The sequence below is a fragment of the Geotrypetes seraphini genome, chromosome 2 (genome assembly GCF_902459505.1).
Source record: "Geotrypetes seraphini chromosome 2, aGeoSer1.1, whole genome shotgun sequence".
In the NCBI taxonomy this organism is placed as follows: domain Eukaryota; kingdom Metazoa; phylum Chordata; class Amphibia; order Gymnophiona; family Dermophiidae; genus Geotrypetes; species Geotrypetes seraphini.
In genome coordinates, this window is record NC_047085.1 from 508,617,536 (window position 1) to 508,643,951 (window position 26,416).

Here is a 26,416-nt window from a genome sequence, read left to right on the forward strand (position 1 = left end):
TTGAATCCATACATAGAAACCCCCACTGTAAGATAACCAGGCCTCCTCTTAGAAACCACCAATGTCTTCTGGCACATGATTAATACCTTCTGTTTATATCCAACAGATCATCAGATCACACAAGAAAGGAAGAGAGAACAGAAGCAAGGAGAAGATCCTGTTGAAATAGAACAAGTACAAAGACAATCAGGAAACGTCTGTGAGAATATTTCCCAGGGAATTGAGAGGATTAACAGAAAGAATTATAAGCAGGAATCAAAGGAGCATGAAGACCGTACAGGAGACTCAAGGGATGGACACCTAACAGAGAGACCCTTCCAAATTAATAATTGTGATAAAATGACTTCTGAAGTCCACCATGGTAAGAGAAAAGGAAAAACATACCACAAAGAATTTACATGTATTAAATATAAGAGGAGCTTTCCCTTGTTTTCAGAACTCCAAAGGTACAAAAGCAATCGTAAAAATGAGAAATCAGATACATTCACTGAGAGTAATAAAAGTTATACTCAACTTTCAGGTCTAAAAATTCACCAACAGACCAACACAGCAGTCAAACCATTTACATGTACTGAGTGTAATAAAAGCTTCAATCAACTTTCAACTCTAAAAAAACACCAAATGATTCACATGGGAAACAAACCATTTACATGTACTGAATGTAATAAAAGCTTCACTGAACTTTCAACTCTAAAAAGACACCAGAGGATCCATACAGGAGATAAACTATTTACATGTACTGAGTGTAATAAAAGCTTCACTCGGCTTTCAGAGCTAAAAATTCATCTGAGGATCCATACAGGAGAGAAACCATTTACATGTACTGAGTGTAATAAAAGCTTCACTCATCTTTCAAATTTAAAAAGTCATCAAATGATTCACACGGGAAACAAACCATTTACATGTACTGAGTGTAATAAAAGCTTCACTCAGCTTTCAGCGCTAAAACTTCATCAAATGATTCACACGGGACACAAACCATTTACTTGTACTGAGTGTAATAAAAGCTTCACTCAACTTTCAACTCTAAAAAGACACCAAATGATTCACATGGGAAACAAACCATTTACATGTATTGATTGTAATAAAAGCTTCACTGAACTTTCAACTCTAAAAAGACACCAGAGGATCCATACAGGAGATAAACTATTTACATGTACTGAGTGTAATAAAAGCTTCACTCGGCTTTCAGAGCTAAAAATTCATCTGAGGATCCATACAGGAGAGAAACCATTTACATGTACTGAGTGTAATAAAAGCTTCACTCATATTTCAAATTTAAAAAGTCATCAAATGATTCACACGGGAAACAAACCATTTACATGTACTGAGTGTAATAAAAGCTTCACTCAGCTTTCAGGGCTAAAATGTCATCAAATGATTCACACGGGAAACAAACCATTTACGTGTACTGAGTGTAATAAAAGCTTCACTTGGCTTTCAGATCTAAAAAGTCACCAGAGAATCCATACTGAAGAGAAACCATTTACATGTACTGAATGTAATAAAAGCTTCATTCGGCTTTCAGAACTAAAATGGCATCAAATGATTCACATGGGAAACAAACCATTTACATGTACTGAGTGTAATAAAAGCTTCACTCAGCTTTCAGCGCTAAAACTTCATCAAATGATTCACATGGGAAACAAACCATTTACATGTACTGAATGTAATAAAAGCTTCACTCGGCTTTCATATCTAAAAAGTCACCAGAGGATCCATACTGGAGAGATACCATATACATGTACTGAATGTAATAAAAGCTTCACTCAACTTTCAAATCTAAAAAGACACCAAATGATTCACATGGGAAACAAACCATTTACATGTACTGAATGTAATAAAAGCTTCACTCGGCTTTCATATCTAAAAAGTCACCAGAGGATCCATACTGGAGAGAAACTATATACATGTACTGAATGTAATAAAAGCTTCACTCAACTTTCAAATCTAAAAAGACACCAAATGATTCACATGGGAAACAAACCATTTACATGTACTGAATGTAATAAAAGCTTCATTGGGCTTTCTTATCTAAAAAGTCACCAGAGGATCCATACTGGAGAGAAACCATTTACATGTATTGATTGTAATAAAAGCTTCATTGGGCTTTCTTATCTAAAAAGTCACCAGAGGATCCATACTGGAGAGAAACCATTTACATGTATTGATTGTAATAAAAGCTTCACTGAACTTTCAACTCTAAAAAGACACCAGAGGATCCATACAGGAGATAAACTATTTACATGTACTGAGTGTAATAAAAGCTTCACTCGGCTTTCAGAGCTAAAAATTCATCTGAGGATCCATACAGGAGAGAAACCATTTACATGTACTGAGTGTAATAAAAGCTTCACTCATCTTTCAAATTTAAAAAGTCATCAAATGATTCACACGGGAAACAAACCATTTACATGTACTGAGTGTAATAAAAGCTTCACTCAGCTTTCAGCGCTAAAACTTCATCAAATGATTCACACGGGACACAAACCATTTACTTGTACTGAGTGTAATAAAAGCTTCACTCAACTTTCAACTCTAAAAAGACACCAAATGATTCACATGGGAAACAAACCATTTACATGTATTGATTGTAATAAAAGCTTCACTGAACTTTCAACTCTAAAAAGACACCAGAGGATCCATACAGGAGATAAACTATTTACATGTACTGAGTGTAATAAAAGCTTCACTCGGCTTTCAGATCTAAAAAGTCACCAGAGAATCCATACAGGAGAGAAACCATTTACATGTACTGAGTGTAATAAAAGCTTCACTCATATTTCAAATTTAAAAAGTCATCAAATGATTCACACGGGAAACAAACCATTTACATGTACTGAGTGTAATAAAAGCTTCACTCAGCTTTCAGGGCTAAAATGTCATCAAATGATTCACACGGGAAACAAACCATTTACGTGTACTGAGTGTAATAAAAGCTTCACTTGGCTTTCAGATCTAAAAAGTCACCAGAGAATCCATACTGAAGAGAAACCATTTACATGTACTGAATGTAATAAAAGCTTCATTCGGCTTTCAGAACTAAAATGGCATCAAATGATTCACATGGGAAACAAACCATTTACATGTACTGAGTGTAATAAAAGCTTCACTCAGCTTTCAGCGCTAAAACTTCATCAAATGATTCACATGGGAAACAAACCATTTACATGTACTGAATGTAATAAAAGCTTCACTCGGCTTTCATATCTAAAAAGTCACCAGAGGATCCATACTGGAGAGAAACCATATACATGTACTGAGTGTAATAAAAGCTTCACTCATCTTTCAAGTCTAAGACGTCATCGAATGATTCACACGGGAAACAAACCATTTACATGTACTGAATGAAATAAAAACTTCACTCACCTTTCAGAGATAAAAATTCACTAGTAGATCTATACAGGAGAAAACCATTTACATGTACTGAGTGTAATAAAAGCTTCACTCATCTTTCAAATCTAAAAAGTCACCAGAGGATACATACTGGAGACAAACCATTTACATGTACTGTGTGTAAGAAAATCTTCACTTGTTTTTTAGAGCTAAACATAAGAACATAAGCAATGCCTCTACTGGGTCAGACCTGAGGTCCATCGTGCCCAGCAGTTCGCTCTCGCAGCGGCCCAACAAGTCCTGGACCTGTGTAGTAATCCTCTATCTATACCCCTCTATCCCCTTCTCCATCAAGAAATTATCCAATCCTTTCTTAAACCCCGTTACCATACTCTGCCCTATTACGTCCTCTGGAAGCGCATTCCAGGTGTTCACCACACGTTGGGTAAAGAAGAACTTCCTAGCATTCGTTTTGAATCTGTCCCCTTTCAACTTTTCCGAATGCCCTCTTGTTCTTTTATTTTTTGAAAGTTTGAAAAATCTGTCCCTCTTTACTTTCTCTATGCCCTTAAGATACGGCGACCAAAATTGGATGCAGTACTCCAGATGTGGACGCACCATCGTCCGATACAACGGTAGGATAACTTCTTTCGTTCTGGTCGCAATACCCTTCTTGATTATACCAAGCATTCTATTCGCTCACTTAGCGGCCGCTGCGCACTGTGCGATCGGCTTCATTGTCATGTCCACCATTACCCCCAAGTCCCTTTCCTGTGTACTCTCATTCAATAATATCCCTCCCATCGTATAGTTGTTCCTCAAGTTTCTGCTTCCCATATGTAATACTTTACATTGCTCAATGTTGAACTTCATCTACCACCTCGTCGCCCATTCCCCTAGCTTGTTCAAGTCACTAGATGATCCACATGGGAGACAAACCATATAGACTCGCTGAGAGCTAAATTCTATATATAGCACCTTGAAAATCAGTGCTGAAAAATGAGTTATTCTATAAGCTTAAAGTTAGACATGGTTTATAAAATAGCATTTACACTTGGGAACTGCGCCAGCGAAAAGATGGTTTAAGTGCCTGTGACTAAATTTAAATGATGGTTAAATCTTCCAGAAAAGGAATTGAAACCCACCCAGCTATAGTTGATATTGAAGCCTTAAGGTCTCCTCCCTTAAACTTTCTTTCTCTGATTTGCAATCTGAAATTTGTACTATTGTGTCCAAAGCTAAGAGGTAGAGAGTGACATGGGGACGGGTACCTGCCTTTAACCACAGGGTGGGGGATGGGCACTGACTGTGTCCCCATGTCATTTTCTAGGCCTTAAACAGACTTTTTCAAGTAGATGGAACAGCATCTATAAAATGCTAGTATCTATAAGAATAGCTTTAGTGGGTCAGACCAATGGTCCATTAAGCAAAGTGGCCAATCCAGGTCCCTAGTACCTGGCCAAAACCCAAAAAGTAGCAACATTCCATGCTACTGAACCAGGGCAAGCAGAGGTTTCCCTCATGTCTTAATAACAGACTATGGACTTTTCCTCCAGGAATTTGTCCAAACTTTTTTTTTCTCTCAATAAATTGTTATGAATATATTTCAAAACTAGCAAGCATATGGTCCTCATAAGACCGCTACAACAAAGTTGAAATCACACATCCAGGTGTTCTATCTAATATGAAGAAGCTTCTTTCTGTGTACTCCATTAAGATCAATTACATGAACCAACTGAGAAATGAATTGTCCAAACTTTTTTTTTTAAATCAGCTATGCTATCCGCTTTTACCACAACCTCAGGCAAAACGCTCCAGAGGTTAACTATTCTCTGAGTGAAAAAATATTTCCTCCTAGTCTTTATAATTTATGACAAATTGAAAATCTTACAAAACAACAGAGAAGCAAATGGTAATCTATTAGCAAAATAAACAAATATTTACAAAAAATCAAAAATGAACACTGATTCTAAATATACTCATTAAATCATAGCACTTAGTTAGATTAATTTATTTAGCTATGAGTTTATTTAAATTTGAATTAAATAATACGGGGACAAGCCTCAGACTTAGGAGTACATCTTCCCAGTAACTTCTTCAAGAGAAGAATGACTTATTCTCTTGCCTCCTTATAACATCACTGGCTTATTCCACTTCCCTACCAATTTATTTAATTCATTAATCAACTAACTTTTTTAAACCTACATTGATCTTCTTATATAAAAATGCTAACAAGTTTTATTTCTACTATCCATATAATTTAATTAAAAAGAAAAAATTATTCAATTTAAAAAACTTCCTTCAATATTTTGATAATGTCAATATATGAAAAACTCTCACATTTTTGGTATGGGGTACACATAAATTCGAAAGAATCAGCATGCCATTTTTGAAACTCAAAACTAACCCGTAATTAATATTCTCAATTCATCTAATTATTCTCCTTCAGAGTTATCTCATTCAAGGTTATTCTTCCAATTCATTACTTCTTCATCTCTCTGCTCAGGTAAGGCCCCGGGCCTGGATGGCTTTTCTAGAGAATTCTACCACATTCTTTCCTCCCGTCTGTGCCACCCTTTGCTAGCTTAATTTAACACTGCTATCACTCGAGGCTCCTTTCCCCGTTATGCTATTGAGGCGCTTATTACTTTATTGCTGAAATCTGGCAAGGAGGCTGATGCTCCCAGCTCTTATCGTCTTATCTCCCTGATTAATGTGGATCTTAAGCTTCTTTCCCGTATGCTGGCCGACCGTCTTGCCCCTCATCTCCCAACGCTCATCCACGAGGACCAAGTAGGATTCGTCCATAGTCGCCAGTCAGTCTGCTATGTGCGAAAGGTCCTCTTCGCACTAGCTCACTGTCAATATCACCGTATTCCAGCTTTGTTTGTTAGTTTAGATGCCTCTAAGGCCTTTGATAGTGTCCACTTGTCCTTTTTGTTTCATACCCTTGAGTATGTTGGGCTTGGGGGCTTTTATCTGAGTGCAGTGCGTTCTTTATACTCTAATCCGAGGGACTCGGACTCCTTTCCTATTCCTAGGGGTACTCGGCAGTGATGCCCCCTCTCACCCCTGCTTTTTCTTCTTTCTTTGGAATCTCTGCTCTGCACACTTCATGGGTTTGAGGAGGTGCAGGGCCTTCGTGTCGCGGGGGTAGAATTGAAGACTTTAGCCTTCGCTGACGATATATTTTTGATTCTTACTAGGCCAGAAGATTTCTTACTGACAGCGTTGGACCTTATTTCTGAATTTGGAATTTATTCTGGTCTCTCTCAATTTGGATAAGTCAGTCGCTTTACCCTCCAGTCTCGAGGTACACGCAGCTTGGAGGGGTTTGTTTCCATTGTGATGGGCTGAATTCTCGTTGACATATTTAGGGATGCTTATCCTGCTTGACTTATCTCGCTTGTATTTTTTGAATGTGGAACCGCTATTCCAGGCCTTTCAGAATAAATTGCAGCTCTGGAGAGGCCTTTTGTTTTTGCTTCTAGGCCAGGTGCATTTGTACAACCTGCCTATTGTTCCGTGTTGGTTATATGTCTTTCAATTGCTTCCCTTCTACTTGACCTCTCGGGATGAACGACGGTTGGAACGCTTGGTTCAGCGGTTTCTTTGGGAAGGCAAGAGAGCTCGCCTCTCTTATAGATTGGCAGTGGCTCCTTGGTACAAGGGCGGCCAAGGATTGCTGAATCTTCGTTTTTTGACGGTATGCGCCATATTAATGATCTTTTCTGGGGCTCTTCTGCTTTTACCAACACCTCTTTGGAACTTTCTTACTTTCAAACTACTCACTTCGGTGTGTACTTTCATTCTGTTCCCTCCAATCCACCTGAGCCCCTTTCTCGTATGGTGTTTCACCGTCCCCTGTGGAAGGTCTGGCACTGGGTCTGCAAATTTCATTCTGTCAGTTCTACCATTACTCCTTTTCTTCCTCTCCGATTTAATGGCCATTTTCTTCCTGGGGTGGATGGAGCCAGTTTGGCTGGGTGGGAAGCAAGGGGCATTCTTTATGTGTTCCAATTGGTAGACGATGATGGGAGGATTAAGTCCTTTGCTCAGCTGCGGGAGGGCTTTGATCTCCCACCCACTGATTACTTTGCCTATATGCAACTTCATCATTACCTTCACTCCCTACTAGTGCTGCTCGATTCAGGGAAAAAAATTCAATTCGAGTCAGCCTATTGAATTGTTTTTTGATTCAATTTTTCCTGCCCAATTGGGTGTTTTTTGTTTTTTGTTTTCAAACATCCTGGTGGGTTTATTTTATAGCCTCTTCACCCCCTTTGCCCTCTCCTACCCACACTGGCGCTGTGGTATAAACAAAATAAACAAACAATAAAGACTTTTTCTCTCTCTGTTAAATCCTAGCTCATGTTTGCAGTCTAACACCAGCTCTGGCAGGATACACATTTCAAATCTGACAAATTGTAATTACAAAACATAAAATATAATTAGTTTTTCTACCTTTTGTTGTCTGGTCATTATTCAAATTTTGTTGGTCTCAGGCTCTGGTTGTCTTCTGATAACTTGCTTGCCAGGGTCTTCTTCTAACCATCCATCTGCCATTTCTGTCCTCCACTTCTGTTTCCCTTCCCTCCCCAGGAGGTCTGGCATCTTTCCTTTTTTTCATCTCCCTCCACAGATCCACCTTTTCTTAACTACCCTTTCATATAGCATCTCTCCCTCCTTCCCCACCATCCCAGGGTCCACCATCTCTCCCTTTCTTTTCCCAACTACCCTCCTATCCAATATCTCTTCCCCCCCCTCCATACCATCCCTTGTGTCCGACTTCTCTCCCTTTCTGTTTCTTCCCTCCCTAAATCCCATTGTCCATCATCTCCCTCCTTCTTATCTATTTTCAAACCCATTATTTCTTCCCCCCAAAGTCCGGTATATGCACGTCTCTTCTAACCCTCCTTCCCTCCCTCCGTGTACTTCTACACCAGGGCTCTCTTCTCCTGAAGGTCTGTCCCTCCTGAAGGCCTGCACCCCACCCCTAAAGGCCTGTGCCACCATCCCAACTCCAATCCCAATTCACTACACCTCACACCACGCGGCCAAGGCCAAATTCCCACCACTCACACCCCATAAACCATGCGACTACCCAGAGGAAGGTCCACTCCCAATCCCAACTCCACCTCCCCCCCCACACTTAAACCAAGCCCCGCACATAAAACAACGATCACTAAAAAAACTAGCCTACTCCCATTACTTTCCAAACGAACACACCACCCACCAGAACCTATGAGATTTCTACCTAAACATAAGATCGATGAGAAACAAATCCATCCTGATCAAGGACTGGCTGAATGAAATTAACCCAGACTTTTTTCTACTCACAGAAACCTGGCTACTATCAGAGAATGACATCGTTATCAAAGACTGTCTTCCCCCAGGCTTCAAGATTCTAACGCTAGCCAGAACCTGGGGAAGGGAGGAGGATTAGCAATAATCTGCAGAGACCACTTAAATTGCCCTCTTCTTAACTCCGAATCCTCGCCCAACTTAGAGATATTATCAATATCGCTAACCTCAAAATCCTTAGCAGCCTCTCTAACAACTATTCTGTTTTATGTCCCACCGTAAAAATGGAACCTAGCCAAGGAGGACTTCGCGGAATTTTTAATAACCAACTCACTAGCAAGCCCATACAACTTACTATGTGGTGATATCAACATTCACCTAGAGCAAACAGACCAACCAGAAATATCAGATTTTTGGTTACTTATCTCCCAATTAGGCTACTTCATACCACCACCAACAAAAACCCATCAAAAAGTTCATCAGAGGGACGTGGCCGTGCAGAGCACAGGGAAGACGTGTTCTCTCTGAGCTCCGAAGTTCTCCCTCCAAATCAGCCCTTTTGAACTAAAATCTATGAGCGGATTTACCCAAGCGCTAGACCACTGCTGCCCTCGGGTCTATGGACAAATTTGTGTTCAAAAACAGCACTGATATGACAACAAAAACTGGCAGGAAGGAGCGGGAACAGCTGAAATCGGGCCCAGGGCCTGATGGCAAGATGGCGGGCCAGGCAGAAGCACCAGACCTCGTGGATGAGGATATGGTATCACGGCTCATGGATGCCGTGGTTCTAGCTCTGGGTTCCCGGCTTGATAAAGTTCAGGAATCGTTGGAGACGCTTTCTGCTTCTGTGGCTGATTTTAACACACGAGTGACTGAGGTGGAACACCGTGTGGGCACCGCGGAGGACGCGATTACCCAGGTGCAGGAGGAGCTACGCCAGCTTAAAAGCACGGTGGTGAGTGCCACCGACAAACTGGACGATTTGGAGAACCGCTCAAGGCGCAATAATTTGCGTCTGGTGGGTATTCCAGAAACCATTTCGGATGCGGATCTCCTGCCTACCCTGGAAAAATGGCTGGCTGAGGAATTACTGGTTTCCCCTGCTTTTGGCCCGCTTCGCATTGAGAGAGCCCATAGACTAGGCAGGAAGCAGGAGGGGATGACAAAACCACGAGTGGTGATAGTTCGTATATTGAATTTTGCCATAAAAGATCTGCTCCTTAAAAATTTCCGCCAGCGAAAAGATCTTCAGTTTCAAAACCAGCGTATCCTGCTTTTCCAAGATTACTCAGCACAGGTGGCTGCTCTTCGACGAGGCTTTTCGCCAATCTGCACTGCCCTCACGGAGAAGAAGATTCGAGTCACATTGCAATTCCCTGCTAAGCTCCGGGTTATCCACAATGGCTCACCGGTGGTGTTTGAAACATGTGCGGCGGCCAGAACCCAGCTGACCACGTGGTTCCCTGACCTGATGCCGGGAGCTTGATCAGCCTTTTTTCCCTCTGCGGAGGGTATGCACATTTGACTCGGAGACCCTGGAGAGTAGGGAGACTTCTACTTGGGGAATCCGGTTTGGGACCTGGACTATGTTTACTTGTTCCAGTTTCTGCAGGTTTGTTTGTTTTTTTGCAGTGTAACACTTTTAATAAACTTGAAATATTCGTTGGGTTACAAGATACATTGCATAAGGTTATAATTTTTCAATCAAGGTGTGCAATTTGAGAAATCTATCTAATAGTACTTTGGTTTCTTTTTTATTATATATATTACCTCATTTTAAGTAAAATATCAAATTCATGTGTTATTCCATTCCCCTTTGTCACATCCCCGAATCAATTCACTATTATTTGCCTGAACAAATATATAAACAACTATTGCAAACTTTATATTAAGACTGTACCATTCCTCTCAGGCATCAGAACTTCGTTACATCTCAGGATATAACATAATATTTGTTATAGCATTTTTTACATATATAAATTCTTTATTCATTTTCATAAATTACATTTTCTGCAGGTTTGATGTGACATTTTTGTCTTGCTGCTGCTGCAGCGGTTTGCCTTCTTATTGACATTTTTATTTCTTTATTTCTGCTCCCCTTCTTGCATTGGCTATGTATCCTCTACACTGACACGGAGTCAGTGGGGGTGGGGAACTGTTTTTTGATATATACTGTTCTATTTCAAACATTGTCTTTAATTTCTTTCCTTCTTGGAAGCTTGGGCTCTGTTTTTCAGGGGCTGTGAGGGAGGGCTTCTGGCCACATGGAGTCCTTCTTGGTGTGGTGGTTTTTGCTCGGTTGGGGGGGAGGAGGGAGTGGGGAGTTCAGGAGGGGGGGAGGGGGGAGGCTCCTGACCTGTGTGTATGTTGTTGATTCATGTGAGGAAGTGATGTGGAGACTGGGCTGCTGGGGGATGGGCTGGGACTCTAGGCAGCTGTTTCATGCTCTTTTTCTCTTTTGGTATATCTGGTTCTTTTTTCTTTCTTATGCCTGCTAAGAAGGGTTTGAGGTGTGTGTCATGGAATGTATCTGGTATCAATTCTCCTATCAAGAGAACTAAGATCTTGCAGAGCCTAGCCAGACGTCAGGCTGATGTAGCTGGACTGCAGGAGACTAAGCTCACTGAACGGGAACATGGTAAATTGTGTCAATCCTGGGTGGGGCAGTGTTACTCGGCCTCTTCCTCCAAAACTAGGGGTGGCACTGTTGATCCGCAAATCGGTGTCTTTTACTGCATCTAGGGTCCTCTCAGATCCAGAGGGACACTATGTTATTGTCCAGGGTTCTCTTAATCAGCGGCCTGTAATTTTGATGTCCATATACGCACCCAACAGTGCACAGCGGTCCTTTTATAGGACACTATTGGGGGTACTGCTGTCTGTACCACAAATCCATGAGTCTCAGAAAATCTTTTTGGGGGATTTTAACTCTATACTAGATCCACTTCTGGATTCCTCTAAGGGATCAACTCACACCTCCGGTAGGTCCGCTTGGTTGGAGGCTTTGGATCTAGTGGATGTCTGGCGGACCCTACACCCAGGGGAGCGGGATTTCACTCATACGTCTAAAGTGCATAATTCCTCCTCTAGAATAGATTATATTTTCCTCTCGCGCTCCTCCTTTTATGCGGTTCATGCGGCTGAGATTGGAGTACTGGCTCTCTCGGACCATACCATGGTGTGGATGGACATCACTTCTCGGCTAGCGCCCTGGGGGGAGGGAAGCACTGGCGATTCCCGATAGCGCTTTATTTGGACCCGGACTTTAAATCTTACTTGGAGCAGCAGTGGCGGGACTATGTGGAATTTAATGGGGACCATGTGGATAATGGAACTTTGTTTTGGGAGGCTGCCAAGGCAGTGCTCCGAGGGGCTGTGATAGCTTACTGCGCGCGATGTAAGAAAATGCTAGCGGAAAAAATCTTGGTTCTTGAACGCAAGGTGCGGGATAGTAGACTTTTGGTCCTTCAGAATCTTACCCTGTCTCATAAACATGCTTTCCAGACGGCCCAGTCAGCACTCCATGCACTTCTTCATGAGAGAGCCCACAAATCCCTTTTCTATTATAAGTACCGACTACACCGTTTTGGTAATAGGCCAGGTAGAATGTTGGCCCAGATGACTAAGGCGCGGTGAGGTGCCAATTTGATTACCTCGCTTAAAGATGATGGGGGAAGGTTGGTCACGGATCAGTCTCAGATGGAACAGCTATTTTATAGCTCTCTATATACTGCGTAAGTAGTAGGTCGGGAATCTCAGATTCGGGCATTTTTGGAATCTTTGCCCTTACCAAAACTATCGGCGCCGGACTCAGAGGTCTTGGCTTCCCCTATAACCCGAGAGGAGGTGCTGGGTGTTCTCAAGCATCTACCTCTTTGTAAATCTCCAGGCCCTGGACGGCTTTGGGGGGGAATTCTATCGTCTTCTTCAGGGGTATGTGGCTGATCTGTTATGGGGCTACTTTGAAAGCGCGGCGGAGGTAGGGCAGTTTCCTCTTGGAGCGAATCAAGCGCTGATTACTGTATTGCCTAAACCGGGAAAAGACCCCTTGCTTGTGGGATCCTATAGACCTATCTCGCTTATTAATGTTGACCTAAAAATTTTAGCTCGGGTTCTGGCTAACCGTTTGGCCCAGTTTGTTCCCTCTTTGGTGAGTGCAGATCAGGTAGGTTTTGTGCAGGGGCGATTAGCAGGTCATAATGTTAGGAAGCTCATCCTTGTTTTGGCCCATTGTGTTTCTCGGCAGCAACCAGCGCTGGCTATTAGTTTTGACTCCGAAAAAGCCTTTGATAGAGTAGAGTGGGCTTTTTTATTCCCCTTGTTGCGATATTATGGGTTGGAGGGGTTCTTTACGAGAGCTCTTGGGGCCCTTTATTCTCACCCAGTGGCGGCCGTATTGATTAATGGGGTAGCTTCTCCAGACTTTGTGCTCCAGCGGGGCACTCGCCAGGGCTGCCCCTTGTCCCCTCTGCTTTATATATTGTTTTTGGAGCCTTTGTTGATTTCCCTTCGATGCCATCCTCAGATAGCTGGAGTAGAGCTGGGGAATTCCTCTTTGCGTTGCATGGCTTTTGCCGATGATATTATGGTAATGTTGACTGACCCGGTTTCAGGCCTCCCTAGATTATTGGAGATGTTTCACCGGTTTGGGGAAATCTCGGGCCTAAAACTCAATGTGTCTAAATCGGAGGCGCTTCCTCTTCATATTAGTATCTCGCATGCGTGGGCTGATTTCCTGCTTCGGGAAGCACCACAGCAGGTAAAATATCTGGGGGTTCTGATATTGTCATCCCTCACGTGACTCTATGAGATCAATGTGAAGCCCCTGCTCCGGAGCACGGTTGAGCTCCTCCGCTTGTGGGGTGATTTGCCAGTATCCCTTGTGGGGCGTATATTTTTGTACAATATGATGATTGTCCCTCGGTGGCTTTATCTGTTTCAAACTCTTCCGCTGTGGATGCGGACCGGGGACTTAGCTCGGTTGTATAGTGCATTGAGGACTTTCTTGTGGTGTGGGCACCGGCCTCGGCTATCTCTTCGTATTTTGATGTTGCCTGAGTCGCAAGGGGGATTTGGACTGCTAGACATTCGTGCCTATAATCTGCATGTGGGACTAGATTGATTCGGGACTAGTGTATGGAGAGCTCCTCTTTTTTAATGTTTTCCGTGGACAGGGATTTTTTACACCCTATCTCTGGTTTGTTTTTGTTACATGCTCCAGCTGCCCAGTTGGACTCCGTCTACAGGGGACATGTCGTTTGGTCTTATATGAGACACATTTGGAAATTACTTTGTAAGCATCTGGGCATCAACTCTAACATAACTCCTCTTCTCCCGCTGGTGGGTAATTTGCATTTTAAACCGGGCAGTGACAGCAAGGTGTTTCGGATTTGGCATGCACATGGAGTTCGTGGAATAGGGGATGCTCTCTCCGATGGGGGTGATCTCCTTTCCTCTGCCGAATTGGGGTCGCTGGATAGGGTGGACGTTTTCGGCTACTTCCAGCTCCGACATTATGTTCGCAGCTTCTCTGGGGATCAGTTGAGCGGATCTGTGGCACGGGATCTTAGGAGGTGTTTGGCGTTGGGGGAGGACACGGCTCCACGTCTTCGCTATTATGTTGATGCTCTTGGACACCCCCTACAGACCGAACGAGCTGATTGGTTGGCAGGGGCATGGAGTGCTGACTTGGGCTGCATAGTTCCGTCTGCATTGATTTCTCGCTGCTTTGTCCATTTGCGCACCATATCATGTAACATGTTACATAGGGAACAAGAATATAAATTCCTTCACAGAGCTTTTATCTCCTCTCACAGAGCACACCGGGCCGGTATTGCAGCTCATGCGGGGTGCCCCAAATATCCCGTAAATCCTGCTTCCCTGGGGCATATGTTTTGGGAGTGCCCCTCTGTGCGAGCCTTTTGGCAGCGTGTTTGGACCTACTTGTCCTCCTTGGTTCATGGGCTTCTGAGCTGTAACCCCTGTGTAGCTCTTTTTTACCAGGAGGCGGAGCTTCATGGTTGCACTGTTGGGCAGCGGCAGTTGATTTCTAAGGCCCTTTTGCTGGCTAAGAAAGCCATTTTGAATTTTTGGCGAGAGCCGCATGCTCCCTCTTTCTCTCGATGGCAGGGGTCTCTTTATGACTTAGCTCTCTTAGAAAGACGGGCTGCGGGCACTCGGGATGAACGACGGTGGTCTCGATTTCAGAATGTATGGGAGGAGTATTGGCTGTCACTTCCCCATCGCGAGAGGAGTCTACTATTGGACTGTTAGCATCTACTGGGGTCTTCTGTCCTCTTCTGTACCCTCCCTCTTCAGACTCATTCTTACTTGGATTCTCTTATGGGGTTCATTTCTCTTTCTCTTTATTTTTTTCCTCTTTTTCTTCCCTTTTTGACCTAGTTTTCCTCACCATTTTGTCTATTTTTTGTCTATTTTGTCAATTTTTTGTCTATTTTGTGTATTTCGTATATATATTTCACAGGTCGGGAGTAGGGGTGGGTGGGGGGGTTGAGGGGATGGTTTGGATCCGGTTTTCTACAGTGTATTCTACTGTATGTTATAGTATTGGGGTGCTACGATATGTCCTGGGGGGGGTTTTCAGAGGGTTTTACATGGAAAATTGTATTGAGCACCTCTTGTTCCTGAGACATCTGATCTTGGTTGTGTTTATGACCTTTTCTCTGTATGCCCGGTAGGGCGTTTTTTTCTGGATTGCTGGATGTCCCTTTACTCTGTTATGTTATGTGTGTACTGGTTTGCTCAATAAAGAAATATTATATATTAAAAAAAAAAAAACACCTTAATTTCCAAACCTATCTTTATCGGAGCATGCGAAAGATACTCAGGTCTTTATATATGGGGCAAAGATCTGTTTTATGTGAAAATATCTTTTGAGTTTTATTTATTCAATCCATAAATCACATATTACATTACATGGTTAATGGAAGTTGCTTGGAGGAAGGAAAGGTGAGTGGTGGAGTCCCTCAGGGTTCGATGCTGGGGCCGATCCTGTTCAGTATGTTTGAGTGACATTGCTGAAGGGTTAGAAGGAAAAGTGTGCCTTTTTGCAGATGATACCAAGATTTGTAACAGAGTAGACACCAAAGAGGGAGTGGAAAATATGAAAAAGGATCTGCAAAAGCTAGAGGAAAGGTCTAATGCCTGGCAACTAAAATTCAATGCAAACAAATGCAGAATAATGCAATTGGGGATTAATAATAGGAAGGAACTGTATATGCTGGGAGGTGAGAAGCTGATATGCACGGACAGGGAGAGGGACCTTGGGGTGATAGTGTCCGAAGATCTAAAGGCAAAAAAACTGTGACAAGGCAGTGGCTGCTGCCAGAAGGATGCTGAGCTGTATAAAGAGAGGCGTAGTCAGTAAAAGGAAGAAGGTGTTGATGTCCTGTACAGGTCATTGGTAAGGCCCCACTTGGAGTATTGTGTTCAGTTTTGGAGACCGTATCTGGCGAAGGACGTAAGAAGACTTGAAGCGGTCCAGAGGAGGGCGACGAAAATGATTGGAGGCTTGCGCCAGAAGACATATGAGGAGAGACTGGAAGCCCTGAATATGTATACCCTAGAGGAAAGGAGAGACAGGGGAGATATGATTCAGACGTTCAAATACTTGAAGGGTATTAACGTAGAACAAAATCTTTTCCAGAGAAAGGAAAATGGTAAAACCAGAGGACATAATTTGAGGTTGAGGGGTGGTAGATTCAAAGGCAATGTTAGGAAATTCTACTTTACGGAGAGGGTGGTGGATGCCTGGAATGCACTCCCGAGAGAGGTGGTGGAGAGTAAAAATGTGACTGATTTCAAAGAAGCGTGAGATGAACACAAATGATCTAGAATCAGAAAATAAGATTAAATATTGAACTAAGGCCAGTACTGGGCAGACTTGCATGGTCTGTGTCTGTGTATGGCCGTTTGGTGGAGGATGGGCTGGGGAGGGCTTCAATGGCTGGGAGGGTGTAGATGGGCTGGAGTAAGTTTTAACAGAGATTTCGGCAGTTGGAACCCAAGCACAGTACTGGGTAGAGCTTTGGATTCTTGCCCAGAAATAGCTAAAATGAAAAAATTAAAAAAAAATGTAAATTGAATCAGGTTGGGCAGATTGGATGAACCATTGGGGTCTTTATCCGCCTTCATCTACTATGTTACTATGCTTCAAACCCTTCCAACATAACCCACATTAAAGGCTACAAACTGTGTATTCTACAAGTGATGCTATTTCCCCTTTACCAACTAACTAACAAAACTAGCGTCGCCCGTGTTGTTCCTTCACGGTGACCCCTACTTCTAGTTCAGGAAACTGAAAGAAGACAGTCGCATCCCCCAACCCCCCATCTGTACTCAGTCAGAAATTTAACAAATAGCTGTGGGCTCTATGTGGAAGGAGGGGGGGCGATGGCAGGAGGGAGTGGGCATCCCTCCTGTCATATTCACGCGATGGAGGGAGCGTCGGGTGTTAGGAGGGAGTGGGTCTCCCTCCTGCCATTTTTTTTCTGTTCGGGGAGGGAGGGGGCACTTTATCGGGGGTAGGGGGTGCTGTCGGGAGGCTTTTTTGTCATTTCTTTTTTATTGGGCAGATATTTTGTGTGTTTAATACAAGCACGCAAAATATCTGTGCCATTGCAAAAAAAAAAAAAAAAACCAAAACAAGACTTGTCGGTAGCACAGTTACCCACAGGTCTAAAGAAGTCAGGTTTTTAGGATCGTAAAACCCGATGGAAAATAGCCAAGCTATGTAAGTGAATCAATAGCTTGGCTATTTTGGATGGGGTTTTACTAATTTGCGTGGCCGGATCAAAGGGGAAATGCATGGTGGGCCGTTTTGTGAATCGGGTTGGTTAGCAGCGATCGTCGCTAAACCTGTGAAAATAGGTTAAGTGACAATTGCTGACTTTAGTGAATCAGGGCCAAAGACGGGTATTAGGAGAGAGGACCTGCCTGGGCAAAACGCCTTTGGTCAGGCAGGTAAAACTCTCTCTGCAGAATGGAGTTTAGCAGTGATTAAGTACTTTTTCAATAGCTAAAACATATAATTCTTGCTAAAGCATAGTTGGGAAAATAAGCTAAGCTAAGCTAACTAGTCCCAGCTGTCTCTGCCGTCTTCTATCTAAGTTTCCTACCGCAAGCATCCTGACAGTTAAGCACCTGTTGGGTCAAGGAATCAACGCGAGGAGATGACACTCTCGACCTAATCCTCAACGGGCTGGGGGGACCTGCAAAGGAAGTGGTGGTAGGAGGACCACTAGGAAACAGCGACTACGACATGATCCGGTACAAATTAGAGGTAAGAACATCCAAAGTGAAGAGAACCACAGCAACGACGCTCAACTTCAAGAAAGGGAACTACGATGCTATGAGAAAAATGGTGAGAAAGAAACTCAAAAACAGCTCAATACGGATGGAGACCGTAGAGAAAGCTGGTCCCTATTCAAGGACACGGTGCGAGAAGCACAAAACCTGTACATCCCCAGGTTTAGGAAAGGATGCAAAAAAAATCGAACAAAAGACCCGGTATGGATAACAAATGAAGTGAAGAAGGCGATAGGTGACAAGAAGAAATCTTTCCGAAAATGGAAAAAGGACCCAACCGAGGAAAACCGGAAGGAACATAAATCACACCAGAAAAACTGTCACCGAGTGGTTAGGAAAGCAAAAAGAGAATACAAGGAGAGGCTGGCTGGGGAAGCAAAAAACTTCAAAACGTTCTTCAGATACGTTAAAGGGAGGCAACCGGCGAGGGAGGAAGTAGGACCGTTGGATGATGGAGGCAGAAAGGGAGTGGTAAAGGAGGAAAAAGAGGTAGCTGACAGGTTGAACAGATTCTTCACGTCAGTTTTCACAAGCGAGGACACATCCTATGTACCAGAACCCGAAGAGATCATAAGTGGAGATTGAGAAGAAAAACTGGTGCATATAGAGATAAGCCATGAGGATATCCTCCAGCAGATAGATAGACTGAAAAGCGACAAATCGTCGGGCCCGGACAGAATCCACCCAAGGGTTCTAAAAGAGCTAAGAAACGAAATAGCGGAAACACTCCGACAAATTTGTGACCTATCCTTGAAAACTGGGGAGATCCCAGAGGACTGGAAAATAGCTAATGTCACACCTATTTTTAAAAAGGGATCAAGGGGTGACCCCGGGAACTACAGGCCGGTTAGCTTGACTTCAGTTCCGGGCAAGATGATGGAAGCACTGATAAAGGACAGCATCTGTGAGCACATAGAAACAAACGGACACCTGAAAGCGAGCCAACATGGCTTCTGCAAGGGAAGGTCGTGCCAAACAAACTTACTGCACTTCTTTGAAGGAATAAGCAGCCAGATGGACAAAGGGGAACCCATAGACATAATTTACCTCTACTTCCAAAAAGCCTTTGACAAGGTACCCCATGAGCGACTACTTAGAAAGCTGCGTAACCATGGGGTGGAAGGAGACATATACAGATGGATTAAACACTGGTTGGCAGGCAGAAAACAAAGGGTTGGGGTGAAGGGCCAATACTCAGGCTGGCGGAGGGTCACGAGCGGTGTTCCGCAGGGGTTGGTGCTCGGACCACTGCTGTTTAATGTATTTATAAACGACCTGGAAACGGGGACGAAGTGTGAAGTTATAAAATTTGCGGATGACACCAAACTCTGCAGCAGGGTTAGAACTGCTGAGGAATGCGAAGATCTACAAAGGGACCTAAACAAACTGGAAGAGTGGGCAAATAAATGGCAAATGAGATTTAATATAGAGAAATGCAAGGTCATGCATATAGGGAAAAAGAACCCGATGTTCAGCTACAAAATGCAGGCATCGGTGCTAGGGGAAAGCAACCTTGAAAAGGACTTGGGTGTGCTAATGGATACAACAATGAAATCAACGGCACAATGTGCAGCAGCCTCAAAGAAAGCAAATAGAATGTTGGGTATTATTAAGAAGGGTATCACAACCAGGACGAAGGAAGTCATCATGCCGCTGTATCGGGCGATGGTGCGCCCGCACCTGGAGTACTGTGTCCAGTATTGGTCGCCGTACCTCAAGAAGGACATGGCAATGCTTGAGAGAAGAGCGACGAAAATGATAAAAGGTATGGAAAACCTTCCATACGAAGACAGGTTAGAAAGGCTGGGGCTCTTCTCCCTGGAAAAGCGGAGACTCAGAGGAGACATGATAGTGACTTTCAAGATCATGAAAGGCATCGAGAAGGTAGACAGGGACAGATTCTTCAGACTATTGGGGACCACAAGTACAAGGGGGCACTCGGAGAAGCTGAAAGGGGACAGCTTTAGAACCAATGCTAGGAAATTCTTTTTCACTCAGAGGGTGGTGGACACCTGGAACGCGCTGCTGGAGGTTGTGATAGGACAGAGTACACTACGGGGTTTTAAAGAAAAATTGGATAAATTCCTGAAAGATAGGGGGATTGAGGGATACAGATAGAGGTAGAGATGGGATATAGAGAGAGTATAGATAGAGACCAAGGGGGATTTAAGGGTTCAGGCAAAGATCACCGTACAGGTCATGGGCCTGATGGGCCGCCACAGGTGCGGACTGCTGGGCGCGATGGACCTCTGGTCTGATCCAGCAGAGGCAACTTCTTATGTTCTTAATATACTGTTATATGGTTTGTCCAGTATCTCTGGGGAAGAGCAACAGCTCTCTGATCATCCTCCACGTTTCCTGTGGAAGGTTCCGGTTGGGTCTTCAGCCCAGTCTAGTTCTTCTACTGCATGTCCATATCATGTATTTGATAAACTAGGTTTATTTTGGTTCTGTAACTGTCAGTCTCCACCTGTGTGCAAATGGGTAGGCAGTTGTAAAAACAGGTGGGGAGACAGACAGGCAAATTCCTGACTTAAATTCCTGGAAAAAAGATCCGAATGAAGAAACACAAGCACTGGCAAGTTAGATGCAAAGCATTGATAAAGACAGCTAAGAAAGAATATGAAGAGAAACTTGCAAAAGAGGCAAAACTCATAGCAATTTTTTTAGGTACATCAGAAGCAGAAAACCTGTGAGGGAATCTGTGGGACCATTGGATGATCAAGGAGCGAAAGGGGCGCTCAGGGAGCCATAGCGGAAAGACTGAATGAATTCTTTGCTTCGGTCTTTATGGAAGAAGGAGTAAGAGTTCTTACCTGAACCGGAAATGGTTTTCAAGGATGATGATGTGGAGGAACTGAAAGAAATCTCAGTGTATTTGGAAGATGTACTGAGCCAAATCGACAAGTTAAAAAGTGATAAATCGTCAGGACCGGATGGTATACATCCCAGGGTATTAAAAGAACTCAAAAATGAAATTTCAGACCTACCATTAGTGATCTTTATAATCTGTTGCTAAAATCGTCTTTACTACCTGAAGATTGGAGGGTTGCCAATGTTACGCTGATTTTTAAAAAGGGCTCCAGGGGAGATCCAGGAAATGTTAGAAACGATTATAAAAAATAAAACACGTAGACAAGCATGATTTAATGAGACGGAGTCAGCATGGGTTCAGCCGAGGGAGATCTTGCCACACAAATTTGCTTGACTTCTTTGAAGGTGTGAATCAACATGTAGATAAAGGTAAGATATTGATATAACATGTTGATATATTATATCTAGATTTTCAGAAAGCTTTTGATAAAGTTCCTCACGAGAGGCTCCTGTGAAAATTAAAGTGTCATGGGATAGGTGGCAAAGTTCAGTTGTGGATTAGGAATTGGTAATCGGATAAAAAACAGAGGGAAGGGTTAATGGTCATTTTTCTCAATGGAGGAGAGTAAACAGTGGAATGCCACAGGGTCTGTACTGGCACCGGGGCTATTTAACTTATTTATAAATGATCTGAAAATTGAAACAAGTGAGGTGATTAAGTTTGCAGATGACACTAAACTGTTCAAAGTTGCTAAAACACAGGCAGATTGTGAAAAATTGCAGGCGGACCTTAGGAAATTGGAAGACTGGGCGTCCAAATGGCAGATGAAATTTAATGTGGAGAAATGCAAAGTGATGCACATTGGGAAGAATAACCTGAATCACAGTTACTGGATGCTAGGGTCCACCTTGGGGATTAGCGCCCAAGTAAAGCATCTGGGTGTCATTGTAGACAATACAATGAAATATTCTGCCCAATGTGCGGCGGCGGCCAAAAAAGCAAATAGGATGCTAGGAATGATTTAAAAAAGGGATGGTTAACAAGATTAAGAATGTTATACTGCCCCTATATTGCTCCATGGTCCGACCTCATCTGGAGTATTGCGTTCACTTCTGGTCTCCTTATGTCAAGAAAGATATAGTGGTGCTAGAAAAGATTCAGAGAAAAGCGACCAAGATGGTAAGGGGAAGGAACTCCTCTCTTATGAGGAAAGGCTAAAATGGTTAGGGCTTTTCAGCTTGGAAAAGAGACAGCTGAGGGGTGATATGATTGAAGTCTACAAAATCCTGAGTGGAGTAGGACGGGTAAAAGTGGATTGATTTTTCACTTCGTCAAAAATTACAAAGAATAGGGGACACTCTATGAAGTTACAGGGAAATACTTATTAAAACCAATTGGAGGAAATTTTTTTTCACTCAGAGAATAATTAAGCTCTGGAACGCGTTGCCAGAGGATGTGGTAAGGGTGGATAGTGTAGCTGGTTTTAAGAAAAGTTTGGACAAGTTCCTGGAGGAAAAGTCCATAGTCTGTTATTGAGAAAGACATGGGGGAAGCCACTGCTTGCCCTGTATCGGTAGCACGGATTATTGCTATTCCTTGGGTTTTGGCCTGGTACTTGTGACTTGGATTGGCCACCATGAGAACAGGCTACTGGGCTTGATGGACCATGGGTCTGACCCATTAAGGCCATTCTTATGTTCTCATGTAACTCTATTAATCATATACTGTATACTACCATATCAGACCATAAATGCATTACTTGCAATCCCATTACATAAACACCAAAAAATGCAAAGAGGAACCCTCTCTTCCCCTCCCCACAGGACCACATTACAATACGTGGGATCTAGTGATTTTTGTGAAGGAGTAGGATTGAGCCCCAGCAATTTTTGGCCTTCTCAGCTCAACTCTCAAAATGGCTGTCATGATCTCGTATGCTGTTTCATGAGATTGGTGCCAGAGGTTGGGCAGCCATTTGAGATCATAGCCAGCATGGGTAGGAGTGACTGGGGAATCACTCCTGCCTTGACTACAACCCTAGACCACCAGGGATTGTAAAATAGCCCCAAGGGGGGCATCTGCAGAAACAAGGGAGTGGCAGCTGCTTCTATTCAGAGGGGAGAAAAACGGATGGAGCAGGACAAAGCATAAATGTTGGCCTCCATTGAAAATGCAAGTTCAGTTTCGGCCATAGAATTTTGGAATAAACCAAAATTAGGCAGAAAAAGGATTTTGGGCGGATTGATTAGTTTCTACCCATGCCATTTCCAGTAAACATTTTGTCATTTCAGAAACCTGCAGTGTTTTTAGAAGAACACTTCAGCAAATAGTTTTCAATTAAGAAAGTTCCATTTGAATCCACACATAGAAAATCCCAGTGTAAGATAACTAGTCCTCCTCTTAAAAACCACCACTGTCTTCTGGCACATGATTAATACCTTCTGTTTATATCCAACAGATCATCAGATCACACAAGAAAAGAAGAGAGAAAAGAAGCAAGGAGAAGATCCTGTAGAAATAGAACAAGTCCAAAGACAATCGGGAAACGTCTGTGAGAATATTTCCTTGGGAATTGAGAGGATTAACACAAAGACTTGTAAGCAGGAATCAAAGGAGCATGAAGACCCTACAGGAGACTCAAGGGATGGAGACCTAACAGGGAGACCCTTCCAAATTAATAGTAGTGATAAAGTGACTTCTGAAGTCCACCATGGTAAGAGAAAAGGAAAAACACACCACAAAGAATTTACATGTATTAAATATAAGAGGAGCTTTCCCTTGATTTCAGAACTCCAAAGGCACAAAAGCAAACATAAAAATGAGAAACTAGATACTTTCACTGAGTGTAATAAAAGCTTCACTCAACTTTCAACTCTAAAAATTCACCAACAAACCCACACAGCAGTCAAACCATTTACATGTCCTGAGTGTAATAAAAGCTGCACTCGGCTTTCATATCTAAAAAGTCATCAAATGATTCACACAGGAAACAAACCGTTTACATGTACTGAATGTAATAAAAGCTTCAGGTGGCTTTCACATCTAAAACGTCATCAAATGATTCACATGGGAAACAAACCATTTACATGTACTGAATGTAATAAAAGCTTCACTCAGCTTTCAGATCTAAAAAGTCACCAGAGGATCCATACTGGAGACAAACCATATACATGTACTGAATGTAATAAAAGCTTCACTCGGCTTTCACATCTAAAAAGTCACCAGTGGATCCATACTGGAGAGAAACCATATACATGTACTGAGTGTAATAAAAGCTTCACTCATCTTTTAACTCTAAAATGTCATCAAATGATTCACACAGGAAACAAACCATTTACATGTACTGAGTGTAATAAAAGTTTTACTCTGCTTTCATATCTAAAACGTCATCAAATGATTCACACGGGAGAAAAGCCATTTACATGTACTGAGTGTAATAAAAGGTTCAGTCAACTTTCAAATCTAAAAAGTCACCAGAGGATCCATACAGGAGAAAAACCATTTACATGTAACGAGTGTAATGAAAGCTTCATTTGGCCTTTAGAGCTAAAAATTCACCAGAGAATCCATACAGGAGAAAAACCATTTACATGTATTGAGTGTAATAAAAGTTTTACTCAGCTTTCATATCTAAAAAGTCATCAAATGATTCACACGGGAGACAAACCATTTACATGTACTGAGTGTAATAAAAGCTTCACTCAACTTTCAACTCTAAAATATCATCAAATGATTCACATGGGAAATAAACCATATACATGTACTGAATGTACTAAAAGCTTCATTCGGCCTTCAGAGCTAAAAATTCACCAGAGGATCCATACAGGTGAAAAACCATATACATGTAACGAGTGTAATAAAAGCTTCATTAGTCTTCCACATCTAAAAAGTCACCAAATGATTCACACGGGAAACAAACCATTTACATGTACTGAATGAAATAAAAGCTTCACTCGGCTTTCAGAGCTAAAAATTCACCAAAGGATCTGTACAGGAGAAAAACCTTTACCGAGTTTAATAAAAGCTTCACTCAGCTTTCATATCTAAAATGCCATCAAGTGATTCACACTGGAAACAAACCATTTACATATACTGAGTGTAATAAAAGCTGCATTCGACTTTCAGAGCTAAAAAGTCACCAGAGGATCCATACAGGAGAAAAACCATTTACATGTACTGAATGTAAATCTTCACTTTTTTTTAGAGCTAAAAAGTCACTACATGATCTACATGGGAGACAAACCATATAGACTCGCTGAGAGCTAAATTCTATATATAGCACCTTGAAAATCAGCGCTGAAAAATGAGTTATTCTATAAGCTTAAAGTTAGACATGGTTTATAAAATAGCATTTACACTTGGGAACTGCGCCAGCGAAAAGATGGTGTAAGTGCCTGTGACTAAATTTAAATGATGGTTAAATCTTCCAGAAAAGGAATTGAAACCCAGCCAGCTATAGTTGATATTGAAGCCTTAAGGTCTCCTCCCTTAAACTTTCTTTCTCTGATTTGCAATCTGAAATTTGTACTATTGTGTTCAAAGCTAAGAAGTAGAGAGTGACATGGGGACGGGTACCTGCCTTTAACCACAGGGGTGGGGGATGGGCACTGATGTCATTTTCTAGGCCTTAAACAGGCTTTTTCAAGTAGATGGAACAGCATCTATAAAATGCTAGTATCAATAAGTAAACATAAGAACATATTAATAGCTTTATTGGGTCAAACCAATGGTCCATCAAGCCCAGTAGCCTGTTCTCACAGTGGCCAATCCAGGTCCCTAGTACTTGGCCAAAACCTAAAGAGTAGCAACATTCCATGCTACTGAACCAGGGCAAGCAGAGGTTTCCCTCATGTCTTAATAACAGACTATGGACTTTTCCTCCAGGAATTTGTCCAAATCTTTTTTTTTCTCTCGAATAAATTTTTATGAATATATTCCAAAACTAGCAAGCATATGGTCCTCATAAGACCGCTACAACAAAGTTGAAATCACACATCCAGGTGTTCTATCTAATACGAAGAAGCTTCTTTCTGTGTACTCCATTAAGATCAATTACATGAACCAACTGAGAAATGAATTGTCCAAACTTTTTTTTTTAAATCAGCTATGCTATCCGCTTTTACCACAACCTCAGGCAAAACGCTCCGGAGGTTAACTATTCTCTGAGTGAAAAAATATTTCCTCCTAGTCTTTATAATTTATGACAAATTGAAAATCTTACAAAACAACAGAGAAGCAAATGGTAATCTATTAGCAAAATAAACAAATATTAGACCATTTACAAAAAATCAAAAATGAACACTGATTCTAAATATACTCATTAAATCATAGCACTTAGTTAGATTAATTTATTTAGCTATGAGTTTATTTAAATTTGAATTAAATAATACGGGGACAAGCCTCAGACTTAGGAGTACATCTTCCCAGTAACTTCTTCAAGAGAAGAATGACTTATTCTCTTGCCTCCTTATAACATCACTGGCTTATTCCACTTCCCTACCAATTTATTTAATTCATTAATCAACTAACTTTTTAAACCTACATTGATCTTCTTATATAAAAATGCTAACAAGTTTTATTTCTACTATCCATATAATTTAATTAAAAAGAAAAAATTATTCAATTTAAAAA

General features: G+C 42.1%; 2 protein-coding genes across 3 annotated transcripts in view; both read left to right on the plus strand.

Annotated features, from left to right (window-relative positions):
* Positions 1–3,663, plus strand: part of LOC117354602 (zinc finger protein 850-like) — a 78,752-nt gene extending 75,089 nt beyond the window's left edge. For both annotated transcript variants that reach the window (XM_033932390.1, XM_033932388.1), the window contains exon 5: positions 107–3,663. In XM_033932390.1, the coding sequence (XP_033788281.1) occupies positions 107–3,351 (3,245 nt within the window). In that variant the 3' untranslated portion in view covers positions 3,352–3,663. The remainder of the gene's footprint in view (positions 1–106) is intronic.
* A 6,447-nt stretch (positions 3,664–10,110) lies between these two features.
* On the plus strand, positions 10,111–25,464 carry LOC117354623 (gastrula zinc finger protein xLCGF3.1-like). Its single transcript, XM_033932430.1, has 2 exons — positions 10,111–10,255; positions 23,244–25,464. The coding sequence occupies exon 2, from the start codon at positions 23,759–23,761 to the stop codon at positions 24,722–24,724; it is 966 nt and encodes a 321-aa protein (XP_033788321.1). The 5' UTR covers positions 10,111–10,255; positions 23,244–23,758; the 3' UTR covers positions 24,725–25,464.
* Positions 25,465–26,416: the final 952 nt, after the last annotated feature.